The sequence below is a fragment of the Chanos chanos genome, chromosome 13, assembly GCF_902362185.1.
Source record: "Chanos chanos chromosome 13, fChaCha1.1, whole genome shotgun sequence".
Classification (NCBI taxonomy): Eukaryota; Metazoa; Chordata; class Actinopteri; order Gonorynchiformes; family Chanidae; genus Chanos; species Chanos chanos.
Window position 1 is genome coordinate 14,603,675 of NC_044507.1, and position 17,335 is coordinate 14,621,009.

The 17,335-nt window shown below is 41.7% G+C and overlaps 1 protein-coding gene across 1 annotated transcript in view; it reads left to right on the forward strand.

Moving 5' to 3' along the window:
- LOC115826014 (E3 ubiquitin-protein ligase rnf213-alpha-like) overlaps positions 1-17,335 on the forward strand; it is a 31,287-nt gene that overhangs the window by 12,220 nt on the left and 1,732 nt on the right. Inside the window, exons 23-64 of the mRNA XM_030789699.1 lie at positions 86-223; positions 367-531; positions 634-1,921; positions 2,007-2,188; positions 2,284-2,439; positions 2,534-6,115; positions 6,279-6,403; positions 6,485-6,580; positions 6,673-6,791; positions 6,890-7,012; positions 7,097-7,167; positions 7,313-7,466; positions 7,582-7,717; positions 7,953-8,144; positions 8,236-8,366; positions 8,511-8,665; positions 8,934-9,143; positions 9,386-9,573; positions 9,790-9,910; positions 10,000-10,100; positions 10,216-10,398; positions 10,508-10,674; positions 10,804-10,909; positions 11,030-11,144; positions 11,357-11,555; positions 11,777-11,973; positions 12,113-12,235; positions 12,421-12,531; positions 12,622-12,864; positions 12,950-13,025; positions 13,123-13,157; positions 13,325-13,425; positions 13,588-13,744; positions 14,027-14,201; positions 14,568-14,662; positions 14,848-15,099; positions 15,238-15,370; positions 15,462-15,545; positions 15,748-15,925; positions 16,229-16,430; positions 16,538-16,615; positions 16,881-17,078. Of these exons, the coding sequence (XP_030645559.1) occupies positions 86-223; positions 367-531; positions 634-1,921; positions 2,007-2,188; positions 2,284-2,439; positions 2,534-6,115; positions 6,279-6,403; positions 6,485-6,580; positions 6,673-6,791; positions 6,890-7,012; positions 7,097-7,167; positions 7,313-7,466; positions 7,582-7,717; positions 7,953-8,144; positions 8,236-8,366; positions 8,511-8,665; positions 8,934-9,143; positions 9,386-9,573; positions 9,790-9,910; positions 10,000-10,100; positions 10,216-10,398; positions 10,508-10,674; positions 10,804-10,909; positions 11,030-11,144; positions 11,357-11,555; positions 11,777-11,973; positions 12,113-12,235; positions 12,421-12,531; positions 12,622-12,864; positions 12,950-13,025; positions 13,123-13,157; positions 13,325-13,425; positions 13,588-13,744; positions 14,027-14,201; positions 14,568-14,662; positions 14,848-15,099; positions 15,238-15,370; positions 15,462-15,545; positions 15,748-15,925; positions 16,229-16,430; positions 16,538-16,615; positions 16,881-17,078 (10,641 nt within the window). The remainder of the gene's footprint in view (positions 1-85; positions 224-366; positions 532-633; positions 1,922-2,006; positions 2,189-2,283; positions 2,440-2,533; positions 6,116-6,278; positions 6,404-6,484; positions 6,581-6,672; positions 6,792-6,889; positions 7,013-7,096; positions 7,168-7,312; positions 7,467-7,581; positions 7,718-7,952; positions 8,145-8,235; positions 8,367-8,510; positions 8,666-8,933; positions 9,144-9,385; positions 9,574-9,789; positions 9,911-9,999; positions 10,101-10,215; positions 10,399-10,507; positions 10,675-10,803; positions 10,910-11,029; positions 11,145-11,356; positions 11,556-11,776; positions 11,974-12,112; positions 12,236-12,420; positions 12,532-12,621; positions 12,865-12,949; positions 13,026-13,122; positions 13,158-13,324; positions 13,426-13,587; positions 13,745-14,026; positions 14,202-14,567; positions 14,663-14,847; positions 15,100-15,237; positions 15,371-15,461; positions 15,546-15,747; positions 15,926-16,228; positions 16,431-16,537; positions 16,616-16,880; positions 17,079-17,335) is intronic.

Sequence of the window (17,335 nt, forward strand, 5' to 3'; positions counted from 1 at the left end):
TACTATAGGAAAATGTCTGCTTTTAATGTAAGATGCTTGTGTTTGTTGTTACTTAAAGTGACAGTTTTTTTTCCCCCGGTTTCAGCGTGACACTGCTCGGCACCTTGAGTGGCTGAAGACTGTAAAGGACAGTCATGGCTCAGTAGAACTGTCATCTCTCTCATTGACTTCAGCTATCAACACTAAAGGCATATATGTTATCAGTGCACAAAATCAAAAAAAGGTGTGATTGTTATGTAATTAAGGATTCAAACAGTATTTGAAATTGCTGTTTTTTCACATTGAAATACTGAACATTAAGAGTTGGAGTGATATTGCAAATATTTTTGCAAATCAACGTAAATAACAGCTTGTCTCTGCATCTAGCTGACCCTAGAAAAAGTCCTGAAGCTGCAGATACCAGAGGAGCATGAGGAGGGCTGTGAGATGCGAAATTACTCCTTGGAGGACCTCAGAGAGCTGCAGAACAAATTAATGCTCATGTCTGGCAAAGGGGACCAAGGCCAGTGTGAAGTTGATCAGTTTGCAGAGGTTTGTGTTCATTCAATACGTAGAGTGGTGACATCTTTGATGGATATGGAAATGTTTTGCTTAACTGGTCGTTATTGAGTGTATTTATGCTTGTACTTTCAGGTCTTTGCTAGTGTGCAGAGATTAGCCGTGGCCTTTATTCATCTATTTACTGCTGGAAATCCACTGTTCAGAAGTTGGGAGGCTAACATCAACTGTAACAGTGAAGAAGCATGCATTGTCATGGACTTCAATTTAGGGGAGGTTGTCAATGTAATTATGGTGGAGGGCAATGTGGTGGAGCAACTCCCAGAAGTTTGTAAGAAAATGGAAAGATGCTTGAACTTTTGGGAAGACTTCATGGACAAACAAAGATCACGACATTACTACCTTAACTACTTCACAGCTGAGCAAATAGTCTACCTTTGTAGTCAGCTGACTCAGAAAGACTTGACAAATTTGGAAGACCAGGCTTTCATGTTGCTGTCCTTTGTTAAACCAGACTGTACCCATTTAGATCTGAGACGGACGTGGCATGAACTTCAGTATAAGATGCTGACCAACACGCCTGAGCAAAATGATGACTTGGATTTCCAAACTTTTGTCGAAGTCTCCATTCCCTCGGAGACAAATAAAGACCCAGAGTTTGATTCCTCCTTGTATGATATGTCCAGTCACTTTGGCAAGTCCACTGGTGCAGCCAAGCTAGATGTGATTTGGAATGCTTACATGAGAGATATGAAAAACTTTTTTCCAAGTTCTTTGGATATCGGAAGTCTTGGGAGTCTCTTGGAAATTTTGGCCAACAGACACAGTGAACTAGAAGATGATGAAGAGGAGGAGGATGGAAACTTCAGTAAAAGACAAAGAATCATCAGAAGAGAATTGCCAAAGGGTCTTGCAGTTGGCCAACCAAACCTTATTGTTTGTCCCCCAGTTGAAATCCTGACATCCTGCATTTCAATTTACATGAACAGTCAACAAGAGCCTCTGCCAACCTTTGATGAGGTACTTCTCTGCAATCCTTCCACACCGTATGAAGAAGTGGAGCTATTCCTCAGACGCTGTTTGACTTCTGGCTATAAGGGTTCGAAGATATACACAATGCTCTATGTGGATCAGCTGACTTATGAAGTGAGCTTCAGAATTGAACAGTTCTATCAGCGTCACAAGATGCAAAGTAGAAGTGACTTCAGATTGGTTTTAATCTGTAGTTCTGATCGAGAGCATGCCTACCTACCCTCAGCATTCAGCCAGTTCAGACTGCATATGGTACCCCTTCAGCCAGTTGGCAATATTCAAAGGTATCTTACCTGGCACTACACTGTCCCATCAGATCAGTCCAGTGCTGCTGCTGTGTTCAAAGACAGACTTTATGTTGGCCTAGTGTCCTCCAGAAGAGCAGGTGTTGGTGAGTACTGTACACCTTTGCTTCTGAGTAATTCATTTACGAGTTATGTCCTTAACATCATTTGTTCTGTATGTTTTATGTCTAGGCAAATCACTTTACATCCAGAGACTGTACGAGAAACTCAAGAACAGTACAAAGAAGCCCTCACACCTGAAGTGTATCCGATTGATTGAGCCAAGAGTCGATGAAAATGTTGTTCTCCAGGCCTTGCTCAACACCCCCAAGGAAAAGGAACTCACAATCTTTCATCTTGATATCACATCTTCGGTAAGAAGAGCTGTATGTCTTTGAGTAAGTTGTTTATTTTTAAAATTCAGTTTGATGAGATCTCTTGAGTATCTCTTTTTGCGTGTTACTTCCAGGTGCAAAAAGGCCTCCATGAATTTCTTTTCCGACTTCTCATATTGGGGTATTTGATGGATTCTGAAGGAAGGATGTGGAAATGCAGCAATAAGCATCTATATGCCATTGAAATACTGCAAACTGGTAGAAACTGGTCAAGAACTGAATCAAGACCTGTGAGTTAATTTGGATGTCTTTAAAAGCAAATATTTCTACACATCAGCTTGCTGATATAACATGTGATATACTTTTTTTCTTTCCTTACAACAGAATACAGATGTCTGCTCATCCTTTTTGGATGTGTTTCCAAGCATCTTTTGTCGCTCTCCAAAAGAAGTCCTTGAGTTGGAGATGAGAATTCGCGAGGACCCATCCTTAGCTGACATGGAAGACCCACTCATGGATGACCAAGAGTTCAGAAGTGAAGCTTATCAACGCCCATTTCAGTACCTTATAAGATTCCACAATGGAAGTAGTTTGGACAGCTTCACATTCAGTGGAGTTGAGGGTACTCATGTAGAATGTCTGCAGATGCTCTTTGTGTACTGTGGTATGACAGACCCCTCTTGGGCTGAGCTAAGGAACTTTGCATGGTTCCTGAATCTACAGCTTCGTGACTGTGAGACGTCAGTTTTCTGTGATGTTTCTTTTATAGGAGATACTCTACAGGGATTCAAAAACTTTGTGGTGGATTTCATGATACTCATGGCAAAAGATTTTGCAACACCATCCCTGAGCATCTCAGATGAGAGCCCAGGGAGGCAGCAGATGGACCTCAGTGGAGTTAATGAGGAAGATCTGGCTCCATTCCGTATCAGAAAAAGATGGGAATCAGAACCACACCCCTACATCTTCTTTAATGAAGACCACATGTCCATGACTTTTATAGGGTTTCACCTTCAGCCTAATGACCAGAATGGGGTTGATGCTATTGATCCATCAACAAGAAGAGTTATCAGAAAGAACATCATGACCACACAACTGTATGAGGGTCTTAAGCTGCAAAGAGCCCCTTTCAATATTGATTTTGATCAGCTCCCAAGAGGGGAAAAAATTGAGCGAATATGCAATGTTTTGGGAATTCAGTGGCCGCTTGATCCGGATGAAACATATGAGCTCACCACAGACAACATACTGAAAATGCTTGCAATTCACATGAGGTTCAGGTGTGGCATTCCTGTCATAATTATGGGGGAGACTGGCTGTGGAAAGACAAGACTCATCAAATTCCTTTGTGAGCTACGAAGGTGTGGAGTTGCCACTGAGAACATGAAACTTGTCAAGGTTCATGGAGGGACAAGCTCAGATATGATTTACACCAAAGTAAGAGAGGCAGAAACCATAGCATACATGAATAAGCAGGATTATGGCTTTGATTCTGTCCTTTTCTTTGATGAAGCAAACACAACTGAAGCCATTAGCAGCATTAAAGAAGTTCTGTGTGACAACAGTGTTGAGGGAGAACGCTTGATGCCACATACTGGCTTGCAAATAATTGCTGCGTGTAACCCCTACAGGAAACACACAGATACGATGATAAAGAGGCTGGAATCTGCGGGTTTGGGATACCGAGTACGAGCAGAGGATACAGATGAAAAGCTTGGATCCATTCCTCTTCGTCAGCTTGTGTACAGAGTGCAGGCTTTGCCCCCCAGCATGATTCCACTAGTGTGGGACTTTGGGCAACTCAATGACCAAACTGAGAAAATGTACATACAGCAGATTGTCCAGAGGGTGGTTGAAAACCATTTAATTCAGGAACACTATATCAGAATCATTACAGATGTTCTGTCAGCTTCACAAAAGTACATGAGGACAAGAAAGGATGAGTGTAGCTTTGTAAGTCTGAGGGATGTTGAACGCTGCATGCAAGTCTTTGTGTGGTTCTACAAAAATCACTCAATGCTGCTTTCAGAACTAAACATGTTTGAGAGGGATCAGAGATTTTCCACTCCAAGAAACCCGGTACTTTGGTCCCTTGTGATGGCTATTGGAGTGTGCTACCATGCTTGCTTGGAAGACAAAGACAAGTACAGGAAAAAAATCAGTAGATACCTTCCAGAAGCATATAACCATGGGAAACTGATGCAGGAAATTTCACTCATGCAGGACCTCCTTTTGAGTGGTGTCCCACTTGGAGACACTATTGCTCGAAATAATGCTTTGAAAGAAAATGTGTTTATGATGGTGATTTGTATTGAGTTGCGAATCCCCCTCTTCTTAGTTGGAAAACCTGGAAGCTCAAAGTCACTCTCTAAAACTCTGGTTGCAGATGCCATGCAGGGCCCAGCAGCCCATTCAGATCTTTTTCGAAAGCTGAAGCAGATTCATCTGGTGTCATTTCAGTGCAGTCCTCATTCTACACCAGAGGGTATTATCAACACGTTCAAGCAATGCGCACGTTTCCAGGAGGGCAAAAACCTGAATGAATACATCTCAGTTGTGGTCCTTGATGAGATTGGCTTGGCTGAGGATTCCCCCAAAATGCCACTGAAAACTTTGCATCCTTTACTTGAAGAAGGCTGCATAGATGATCAGCCGCAACCTCACAAAAAGGTCGGATTCATTGGCATCTCCAATTGGGCACTGGACCCAGCAAAAATGAACAGAGGAATCTTTGTGTCACGTGGTGACCCTGATGAGACAGAATTGATTGAGAGCGCAAAAGGCATATGTTCCTCCGATAAAATGATCCTTGACAAAGTCAGGGATTTCTTTCAGCCCTTTGCCCGGGCTTACCTTAATATCTGCAAGAGACAGGGGAAAGGATTTTTTGGCTTACGTGACTACTATAGCTTGATCAAGATGGTGTTTGCCATTGCTAGAGCTTCCCGACAGAGGCCTAATGCAGAGCAGATTGTAGAAGCTGTATTGAGGAACTTCAGTGGCAAAGATAATGTGAATACTGTTACGGTTTTCATCGTCAGGCTTCAAATCAAACCAAACCTGGAAAGCATCAGTGCTATCGAGCTTGTGAGGCAGAACATCAGTGCCATCGGTCAAGATGAGGACTGTCGGTATCTGCTTGTTCTGACCAAAAACTACGCTGCCTTACAGATACTGCAGCAGACATTCTTCTCTGATCAGCACCAACCTGAGATCATCTTTGGTTCAAGTTTCCCAAAAGACCAGGAATACACTCAGATTTGCCGCAACATCAACCGAGTAAAGATTTGCATGGAGACTGGTCAGACCATTGTGCTCCTGAACTTGCAAAACTTGTACGAAAGTTTATATGATGCACTCAACCAATACTATGTCTGCCTTGGGGGTCAGAAATATGTGGATCTGGGGCTGGGGACCCATAGGGTCAAATGCAGAGTGCATAAAGACTTCAGACTCATTGTCATTGAGGAGAAGGACATTGTCTACAAGCAGTTTCCCATTCCGCTGATCAATAGGTTAGAGAAACATTACCTGGACATCAATACTGTGTTGAAAAAGGAACAAAAAGAGTATGTCAAAGAGCTGGAAAAATGGGTAGAGCAGTTTATCTGTCTTAATACCCAGCATTCAGTTGCTCCACAGGCACATAAGTACCTGCCACCTGATGTTTTCATTGGCTATCATTCTGATACCTGTGCATCTGTGGTCCTTCAAGTAACAGAGAGACAGAAAGGAGGGATGGACCACTCTGATTCCCACAGACGACTGCTGGATGAGGCCAAACTCATCCTTCTTAATTGTGCAACTCCAGATGCAGTCGTGCGATTGGACTCAACAGCTCTTTCCAGAGTAGAGAGTGAAGAGCTGGCAAAGGTCTACTTTGAAGAGCAGAAGCATAGCTCCTTGGCAGACTTTATTCTCTGTTCTACACAGCAGGAGCAGTGCTGCCATGCCCATTTCACTGAGGTAAAATATTTGATTATCTTGTGGATTTTTAGTCATTTTATTGGACTTTCTTTACCGGACTTTGGTGTATAATGTACTTTGTAGCTTGTTCATCAGTGCAGTAACTCTTCTGAATTTTAAATATCTTTTTTTTTCGATATCTGTTGTCTTTGAATCCCTGCAGGTGACGACCTTCTCTCGACTTTTGACAGCAGCAGACATTGTGCAGCTTCAGGAAATTGTTCCAAATGTTGAGCTCATCTCATTGGAGCAGTTTGACACAGAGTATTCTTTCCTTAAGAAAATCAGGTATGTGTTAAGTTTTGTGTCCTCTGTGGTTGAACATCACCAAAGGTTATTGTCCTTTTAACTAAAATATTCTTTGTCCAGAAACTTTTTGGATCATACAAGTGGAGACACGATCCTCCTGGTTCAAACTGATTTTGATGAAGCCTCACAGAGCTCAAATCTAATTGCATCAGCAAAGTGAGTCTTGACTGATGTCCATACTCAGTTCCTCTCAGCTTACTTCTTGTTCTGTGAGGCTGATGCATTCATTTCCACAAATCTGTTCTCAGGTATTCAGCAATTAATGAAATCAACAAATCCAGGCAAATGGATGACAAAGTGTTTGTCTACTTCATAACAAAGTTGCCGAGAATGGAAGGTGGTACATCTTATGTTGGATTTCATGGAGGTGAGAGTATAGAAGGTTCTTGTATAAGTGAGCATACGTTGGAATGTACTTTCAGAAATTTAAATCATAAAACTGATGGATTTGTGATATTTGCTCAGGTCAGTGGAAATCGGTCCACATTGACGACCTCAGACGATCAAAGGATATTGTCTCAGACATAAAAGCCTTGCGAAGTCTGACCATCAGCGAGCTCTTTGAGGAAAACGGAAATGAGCCTGATGGTGAACAGCCCAGACTGATACATAACTCATAATTAACAAACTGGCCTGTTTTTACCGGCAATCTAACACATGTTTGTGTTGCAGCTATGGAAGTGGAAAGCATGTATGAAGACACAGAAACACATGAAATGGAGCAAGAGGGCAGCACTTTGAGTGTACATTCCTTATGTTTGTCCCTTGCTTTGGTATTTGTTGAAAAACTCTCATCCACCTCAGACTATTGTCTTTGTTTGAACTTGAATATAGCTTTTGCCCTAGAACACGTTTAGTTATTTTTTTCTTTTTGGTCATGGTTTTTAGGGCAGAGAGAACGCAGTGGATACCACAGCACTGGTCCGTAGCTGCGTTCAGAATGCAGTCAGCATGCTCAGAGATCAAAATGAAGCTGGAGCTCGCAGTGCCAGGAGAGTAGAGATTCTGCTGATGCTGCTTAATGACAATGAAGAACTGAACGGTTTGAACACTTATTCTGTTTATAGAACAGTATGATATATCTGTTGAAATATTTATCGTTGAAACAATTAAATGTACTACATGTATACTTATCTATTATTTATGAATTCCAACAGCTTCATTTCTGAGAACTGTGAAGAAGCGTCTTCATTCTCTGTTGCTGGAGCATGATAAAAACAGTGTCTCAGCTAAGAATTGGGTTTTCAAAGAGGCATCCAACCTTGATGCCCTCCAAGAGGGGGGAACCTTTAGGTGTGTCAACAGTCCAACAATCTCATTAAACTTATTACATTTTTTCAAATAGATTTTGCTTTAAACAGATACCATTTCGCCTTTTGTAATTACAGAGATTGGTGGCGTCATTACATCAAATCAGTATATACTCATAATGTTTTGTTGTAGTTAGTTGATCTTTTAATGTGGTATTCCTCGATGATGTTTTAATTATCTCTTTTTTACTAAACTGCATTTTGCATTGCATTTCTAGACACACCTTGTGGAAGAGAGTGCAAGCTGTGGTTGTTCCATTTTTGGCTCAGTTGGTCTCAGTTATTGACAGAGACTGTAATTTGGACCTTTTGCTGGATGCAAACTGTGGGGAGTCTGTGAAGAAACTGTGGCTTGAAATCTTTAAGAATGAAAATTTTTTGAATATTTCATACTCAAGACTTGAGCAAAAGTGAGTGGTTTTGAGAACCGTTTTGAATGTCACCTAAATTAATGCCACTGGCACATTCCCCACTCTCTCTAAAAAAAAATGTTTCTTACAGTTCAGAGTCAAAGACTATCCTGGTCCAGAACTACATTGCAGCTGAGAGAAACATGGGCTGCATCATGCCCTTCAGCTGGCGAATCAAAGATCACCTGGAAGAGCTGTGGGTTCATGCTCTACAGCGTGAAGGTCAGTGTCTTTTTCTATCGCTTTTTTTGTAGATCCAAAGTCTCTGTTGGAATTACCATAGTAATTAATATTTATGCTTTGTGAAATAAGAATTATGCTTTGTTACTGTTTGGAAGCATTTGTAGTAATTCCACTACCCCATAGGTCACTCCCAGAGGCAGTTTGAGGATTTCTTTTGGCGGACTGCGCTGGGGAGATACATCAAGGCTGATGAGGAAATGCAGGCTGAGTTTTTTCAAAGGTACCTTCAGGATTTCGTCTCCATGACCATGAATGTGATGTCAGAAGTTGAGCTACAGGTAAGCCTCCAAGCACTGTGCTTAAACATTGTCCATTTAGATATTTTGTTATACGACATCTAGGATACCATGTGTTGCTTAACATATAATTTAACATATAATTTGTATTTAGATAGATATTTACTATTTGCACTAACAGCTGTTAGTGGAGATAAAGTTATTTAAATGTCTCCAAAATCACTCCCATTCAGCTTGCATATCTTTACCTAATGCAGTCTTTCTGTGTATGTATATATTTATGAATGCGGTTGTGTTATTGCTTCCATAGCTGCTATGTGGAGCTTTGAATTGCTGTGTTAATGAGATGAGAGTGAGGGAGGAAGCCATGGAGAATGACATCATCTCACTGCCCTGCATCCATCTTGCCTACCATGAGTACAAGAATCGCCTGCAGAACCTCTCCAGAATGATCACCATAGAGCCACAGATTGCTCAAGTGCTCCTTGGAAACACCTATGCCAGACAAGGTGTAGAACTGGTGAGTATTGTCTTGAATTTTACCCCTAAAGGAAAGGTCAGTTGTTAGTTCAAACACGTATCCTTAATCAATCAGCGATGGAAAATGCACTAGAAGTTTAAAAACTAACTTGGCCCCTGTTGATTATGACAGTTGTTTACTTTGTTGACTGTTGTGTGGAGACATACATGCAGGTATGTTTCTGTGAACCTGTACTGCGTATAGTTATTTTTCAAGATTTGTCGATCTCTGAATGTGCTCAGGTTTTGGATGTGTATGCTGCTGTGGCCTGTGTGGAGTATTTGGAGCCTCAGGCTCTAGATACAGACGCTCAGTGCCTCGCTTGGCTTCGGAAAGTGAAGAAACTCCAAGTGCCAATTGAGCTGATTTGCTCTGAAGAAAGTGTCCAGCACTATGGAGAGAGGAGCAAAGCAATGGTTTCCCGTGTCCAGTGAGTTGAAAAGAAATTTGCTCTATGATGTACATAAATAGACTTAATGATTGACATTAATATCAAGCATTAAAACGAAGCTATGCCATGACTCATAACTAAGAACTAGTGACTAATTCAAGGAAACTAATGCCATAACGCGTATGTGTTAAGTTCTTTCTGTGACCTGATAAAGTTCAAGAGAGATTTATTCACTTTGCTTTTGCATTTGTGTAGGCAAGGCTGGAGCCGCATCTACTCCCTCTCTCTGTTTGTGGAGCACATGCTGCTGGGGATAGAGGATGTTGAGAGGAATCTCAAGCCACTAGTTCTTGAACACACCAGAGGCTTGGGCCAAGTCAGTACTTTCATTCCTTCTCTCTTTGCCTGACTCTGTGTTTGCTACTGGCAACCAGTGTGCTTATGGTTCTTTTGCATCTGTCAAAGGTTCTGGAGAAGAACTCGGACCTAAAGATGAAGCAGCCGTTTGAGGCGGTGATCAACATACTGAAGGCTTGCAAAGATGGAGCAAATGAGCGTATTTTTCGGTTTGTAATATGTGATCTCTTTTACAGTTCTGAAGTCAGTACCATTTATATCAGGGAGATTGACAGATCAGTTAAAGTAATGAAAGAGCATTTTCATCTTCCTGTGCCCCTTTAGATTTGGTCACCAACCATGTCCTGTGTGTATGGGGGAGCCTCAGGAACCTCTCAGCTTACCCTGTGACCACATCTACTGTCTGGCCTGTATCAAAAAGTGGCTGATTGCAGGTCAGATGTACTGTCCTCTCTGCATGCAACCAGTCCCTGATGACTTTGACCTCATGCCTTCGGAGAAAACTCGGTAGGCTAACAGCTTTTCTAAATAGACATTGCTGAAGTCTTTGGTTGTAAATTAGTATTGAGTTTTAAATAAAAGACTCATTGTTTGTTATGTTTCTTTTGTCTTGTAGAATCCTCATCAGTAAGAATTCACAATTCAGGAAACAGTGCAATGCCTTCTTCATCAACCTGGTCTCTACGATGTGCTTTAAGGACAACTCTCCACCCTCTAAAGCCATCATCCTGCACCTGCTGTCCTTCCTCATGGTGGAGCCAGGTTCACTCCCTGCTATCAAGGGTACAGATTGATCCCTTTTCTTGTCCAGTGACTGGAGTGGCTCTGCTGAAGCACAAACTTTCATTAGTTTATCTCTATGTTACCTTGACTCTGTCCCTACCTGTGTTAACTCTGCTTTCTCTCCGTTAGGCCGTGATCGCCGTTTCTTAACAAAAGCCCTTTCTCCATTTGATGACTCTGTGGACAAAAATCCTGTTGTACGCTCTGTAGTGCTTAAACTCCTGCTTAAATACAGGTAAGAGAGAATGGTTGGAATATCATTTTGTATCTGCCTTTCTCATCCTGTAAATGTTTGACATTGTAAATGTCCAGTTGTCTGAAGATGTCCCTATTGTACACTCTCTTGCCCTTTTAGCTTTGATGATGTCAAAGGTTACTTACAACACCACCTGACAGCAGTTGAACAGAGCAAGATTGTTGAGGAAAAGGACAAAACTGAACTCTATTCTCTGTACATAAACTGCTTGGAGGTCTGTGTACAATATACACTCGAAATCTTTTATTTTTTGTTTTCTCCTAAACTGAATCAACTACAAACACATGGCTATGTATTTTTAGCCCATGAAAGTGGTCTAAATTTTGGTATTATGTTAAACATTGGTTCTTAACAGAGACATCTTTGTCAATTATTATCCTGATTAGTGAGGATGTTGTACACTGTTTGAATGTCTTGCGTTTTCAGGACTCCATGTACGAGATGACTCAGTGGCACTCCCAGGGAGAGCAGCAGAACCGTCTGCAGGATGAAACAGCTTTTCTGCTGCACTTCCTACAGTCAGGTGTGGTGTCTGCTCAGATAGCCACTGTAGAACACCTGCAACAAGTAGCAAGAGTCCGTCTGTGTCTGGACATGGCTGCAGACCTGCTGGTCACAGGTGACTGTTCAAAGAATAAAATGTTATCTGTGATGCTGTTTTTCTCTTTTGTTTGTATTTGGACTTTTTTTATTCTTATTTCAGTAGCAATGAAACTGGGTGCTAATATAACATTTAAATCGATAAACTGTTAATTTTTTAAAAAAACAAACAAACAAAAAACGGTTGTATGCTGGTCAAGATTGATCTGTGCATGTGCATACCTAATTTTGTTTAATGCGTTGTAGGTACACAGGAGCAAACTATGCCTGCAGTCCCAGAGTTTTTGAACAGTGTGGTACATCTGTGTCAACGGAGTGGGAATGACTGGTACAGAGTCTACCTCATCAGGAAGATCTGCAGTACATGGGGCATTGAATTTGTTCAGAAGCTTCTAGACAAAGCAGATTTCAGATGGATGTTTCCAGAGGAAGTTCTTCAGGATGTGGGTTTTATTTTGATGACAACCATCTTAAGAAAGCAACATTCTGAATTCCAATACATTATATGGCCAAGCCATTATCTAAAGTGACACAAACTCAAAAGCACAAAATCTGCTTTGTGTATTTTTTTTCTCCATTTAGAGGCAAGATGGCAGCCAGATTGACCAATTCCTAGTCAATGGGGAGCACTACAAAACTATCAGAGATGCTGTGGCCAAAGCAATGCTGGAGGGCAAAATGGAGAAAATTGAAGAGGCTTGTGCGGTATGTGTGTATTCGCATGCTCATAACACATTTACATATTCTTTTTGACAAGTAGGTAAGTGTGTCGATCACATTAGTTGTTTTCTATGGACATAATGTGTTATTCTTGACATGTCAGGTTATGAGTTGTTCCTCATACATTACGTGCAGTTCATTTACCTATTTTGCTGTGACTGTCTTTACAGAGCTGTACGTGTCTACCACTAAAGAAACCAGTCTATCTGATGCTGGCCCTGTTCAGAGAAGTCACGTCTCTTTACAGGGCAGTCAGTCCAAATAACCATCCTAAGCCTGAGGTAAGCAGACATGACACTACCCATTCATTCACCCAGGTCCTGGTCTCGATGCTTGTCAAACATAATGTTTCACTTTTGGTCCTCACTCAGCAATGCCAGAAACTGGAAGAGTTCATCAAGAGTTCCAAAGTCCTTGCTAGCCCAGAGATGAAAGCCTTTGCCCAAGCACTGGTGTTTAACCGGCTGGGTCCTTTGCATTTACAACCTGATGCATCTGGTGGTGAACATGTGATTGTGGAGCTGACAGTTCACCTTGCTGCAGTTCTCCTTTCTGGGAACCAGGGAGTCCTGGTACCCCTTCAGCAGCTTGCCATGTCCCCAGCCAACATGCAGGTATAATCTCTTGCAAATGTTATCAAGCAGCAACTGTATGTAATGTTTTTCCATTGTGGCTAATGTGGCTCCCATTTTTATGCAGAGATCCTTCATACCCACCATGCCAGATGACATGCTTGCCATAGCACAACAGGCATTGGGACAGTTGCAGTGGTACCGTAAGTGATGCCCGTTTCAGTTTGTCATCAATTCAGATTTAGTGCTGCTCTTGTTTAAGAGTATACTTGTACTCATGGGTTTTCTCTCTTTTGACAGACTGTCCGAATGGCCATCCGTGCACTGTGGGTGAGGTATGTATATTGCACACAATCCTAAGTTGTTATTCAGCTTCTAGTTTAGCTGTCTAACTGTTTATTTACATACCAGAGGAAATGTAACTATCTGTGCTCTCTTGCTTTCTCTCTCTCTCTCTCTTTCTCGCTCTCTCTCTCTGTTCCTGTTTATGCACATCCCTCAGTGTGGTCAGCCCATGCAAGTGAGTCGCTGTCCAGACTGCAATGCACAGATAGGAGGACAGGACCACAGGCCTCTCCAAGGCTTCACTGCTGTTCAGTTACAGTTAGTAATAATCAGTTACTTATTTAAAAGTTTTGTGTCTTTTCATTTGTTTCATTTAAAGGTATATTCTTTCCATAAGGTGCACTGACATAACTGACATTGAACCTGACTGAGTGGGTCATGTGAGAATCTGAGAATCAGTTGTTTTGTGTCCTTCTGCAGGGGTGACCGTACTCAGTCAGGACACATACTGGGAGACCCCAGTCGCAGGGACAATCCAGACATGCAAGACACAAAGAACTTTTCTCCTGCCCCCTTTTCCCTACTACGACTGCTTACTCACATGGCCATGCTGCTGGGAACCTCTAATCACCGCCAGGTATTTTATTTGAACACAGACAGTTTTCACTTGTGTATTCACCTGTGTTAAATCCATCATTTCATCAAGTCTGATTAACGTAGTTAACACAATACAACTAAAAAATCTCTAGAAATGGATGGACATTTAGGAGATCAAGCACTTCTTTTGTTAATTAAGAGCCAGAATAATGCCCTCTTAATAATTTTAATTTATTTAGTTTAAACCAAGGGAGCATGGATACTTTATTATTAACAAGCTATTTTCCTTATGTGAAAGTGTGTCCTTCTCTGGCTTTTCTAGGATATTATCCAAATCATCAAATCAGCTGTCCAGGATCCTGGTAAATTTTTAATGGCCCATTTGCTGAAGGACATGGAGCAGTTGAGCAGAGCTTTAGGGAAGGGAGCTGATGATACTGTCTGCACCGCTCACTTGACTGTTTCCAGCCTGCTAGAGCCGTACCAGCCCAGCCAGTGTAAGGGCTCTCTCCTTTAGGACATACGAGTTCGATTTAATGTTCCTCTAACAGGGTCTTGATACAAAGTCTTAGTATTTAAAGTTTACAAAATCTATTTCAAATCCTCTAGCCTTGAGAGTAAAGCTTGCTATGTGATCTGACTACACTAGATGGCAGCAAAAGTATTTGTTACTTTGCTGAGATGTACAGTATGCTCAGATTAGCACAAACTGTTCAAAAGAATTCATGTCATTCAGAGTTAGTCACTTTTATTGAATGGTGCCAAATATGCAGCTTTGATCTTCTTTAGGATAGTGTTTTCTAAGAATGTAGCATGGCTGACACATATTCATTTTCCTTCCCCTCATATGCTTCTCCCAACAGGGCCAGTACCTTATGACAATTTCCTCTCAACCAAAGACAGCCGAAATGGATGGGAAAATGCTGTTAATATTGACATTGTCTCCCCTCTGCTCAAGGTATCCACAGTAATCCCATGTTAGTCCTCATCGAAGGTAGTACAAAAACAGTAGTATCACTGGGGCTAAAGAGTAGTCAACATATTTCTCTTTTGTTAATAACCTCTCCTCAATCCCTCTCTCTCTCTCTCTCTCTCTCTCTCTCTCTCTCTCTCTGTCTCCTTTTCTCTCGGTCTCTTCCTCAGAATCTGGAGCGGAGACTCAGGGAGGTTAATACTTTTGTCAGGGAGGATGAGCGTGTCTCCTCCAACCCCATCATGAAGCTCACGTTTGGGGAACCTTCGTTCTTCTTGCGTTCTCTGCCACAACAATCACTGATCCACAGTTCCACTGTGTGGAGCTGTCGGGAGAAGGTCTCTTTGGTCAGCTTGGCACACATTGTGGAGCAGAGTGATGGAAAGGACACCATGCCCGTGCTCTGGAGGTTCTTGCAGAAGGTATTAAGAGATTTTGGAAGCTTTAGCGAGGCTATCACTTGGCTCTGAGCCAACTGAAGCATGGCAGCTCTTTCTGAGCTTTCCGAGTCTAGTTGATTGATTGCTTGACCGATTGATTTCCGTTAATTTTCCCTCCAGGAACCTGAGCTGCGGTTGGTGAAGTTCCTCCCTGATATACTTGCTCTTCAGAGAGATCTGGTGAAGAAGTTCCAGAACATGACAGACTTAACATTCAGCACCATTGCAGAATTCATCCAGGGTCATAAAGCAGGTATTGCTACTACTGTCTATGACCGAACAAACAGAACTTGAAATGATGTGGTTTGTAACGTGTTTAGTAATAATTTTTTACTTTCATGCAGATTCACTGACAGCTTGGTATGAGAAACGAATCAAGATTTTCCTGTTGACTTGGAATCAGCTCAGAGTGTCCCTGGCCACTAATGGTAAACTTTCATATTTGATCGTGTAAATTTCTCTCATTACTGAAATGGCTTAATACTAATTTTAATTACAAGCCCTTGGGTATGAATTCCTTAATTTTCATTTCTTGTTTAATTCTGGTTGTTTTTACATGAATATCAAGTAGTCGCTAATGTGTTAAACATTAAACACTTATCATTTCTAACTGCTGGTGTCCTGACACAGGTGAAATAAAGCTCCCAGGACAGTTTTGTAAGGATCTGGATCTCAGCAGTGATATCCAGGTCCTGCTGCCTCGTCGTCAGGGATTAGGCCTCTGCTCCACAGCTTTGGTCAGCTACCTCATCTCTCTGCACAATGACCTGGTCTACACCATGGACAGGCACACTGGAGAAGAGACAAAGTACAAGGACACACATTTTTACTTCTTTTTTGTGCTAAGTTTTGTTGTGACATATCTCAGTGCTTGACTGTTTTTTAAGGAGTTAGTATTAGAGATCAGTGGTTTGATCTCAGTTGATTCTCCTGTAAAAGTTAAGCCAGAGTGCTTTGTATGACGGATGTCTTAAAGGAAAACTAGAAACTACAGTATTTTGGTATAAAGGGACTACCTACATGATAAAAGTAAGGTCTCATGTATGATTTATAAGGTCAAATCATCATGTCAGCCAACAATTTAATTACTCTGTCTCATTTACACACCTAGCTACACAGTCAGCCCAGCAGACTTGACAGATCTGCACGTGATCAGGTATGAGGTGGAGAGAGATCTGCTTCCCCTGGTTCTGTCTAACTGCCAATACAGTATGGAGCGTGGCCATGAAACCATGATTGAGTATGACCTGCCCAAGATCCAGCAGCAGGTTCTGACCCGTTTCCTGCAGGGCAAGCCCCGCATCACGCTCAATGTGAGGGACAGCAGACTTCAGGAGAACAAGAGACACATCCCATAAAAGACAAGTACATGGAATAGAACTTATGACCAAAGATACTGACAGTCGTTTTTTCTTTTTAGGGAATTCCAACTCTGGTGAACAGACATGACCGGAATTACGAAAATCTTTTCAACGATCTGAAATCTAAGATTGAACAAGTAAGTGGTGTACGTCGTGGTTTCTAACAGCAAATCAGATGTCTGTATGCTTCTTTGATGCTTCTGTTAATTGCGATTCTAATTAATCCAATCTGTATAGTATAAATATTTTTGTGTAACACTTTGTTGTTAAACATAAAAATGATAGTAACCATGCTTCAGTGCCCATGTGAGTATGTGCTGATAATCTCACATTTGGTCATTATTATGTCTTGTGCATGAACCGTTGGTATTTTAACTTGTTAACCTGAGCCTCTGTCTGCAGGAGTCTCTGCCTCCTCTAAGTCAGTCTGCCTTGGCTGGGGAGCTACAGTCCTATAGTGATGTGTGTGAAGCCTTGTCCACAGTGGAGCTGGCCCTAGGCTTCCTGGCCATGACAGGAGGAGAAGCTAACATGCAGCTGGGCAGATACCTGGAAGACGTGCTGCAGATGGATGACCAGAAGGCCCCACATGTCTTCAAGGTCACACGAATACACACTTACACTTACACACACTCACACACGTCTCTCTGACTTTATCTGCGGCTGCCGTCCTCCTTTCTATGGAAGTTTACACAGCAGTCAGAGCCCTACACCTGCCTCAACAGAGATCCCATTCATTTCTCTTTTCTTCATATTCTATTCATATCATAGCGCTAAAACTGGTCTTGGAGGGGGAAAAAACAATTAGGCTATTTCGTAATGCTATATATTTTAACTCTGTGTTTTTATTGAAAGTT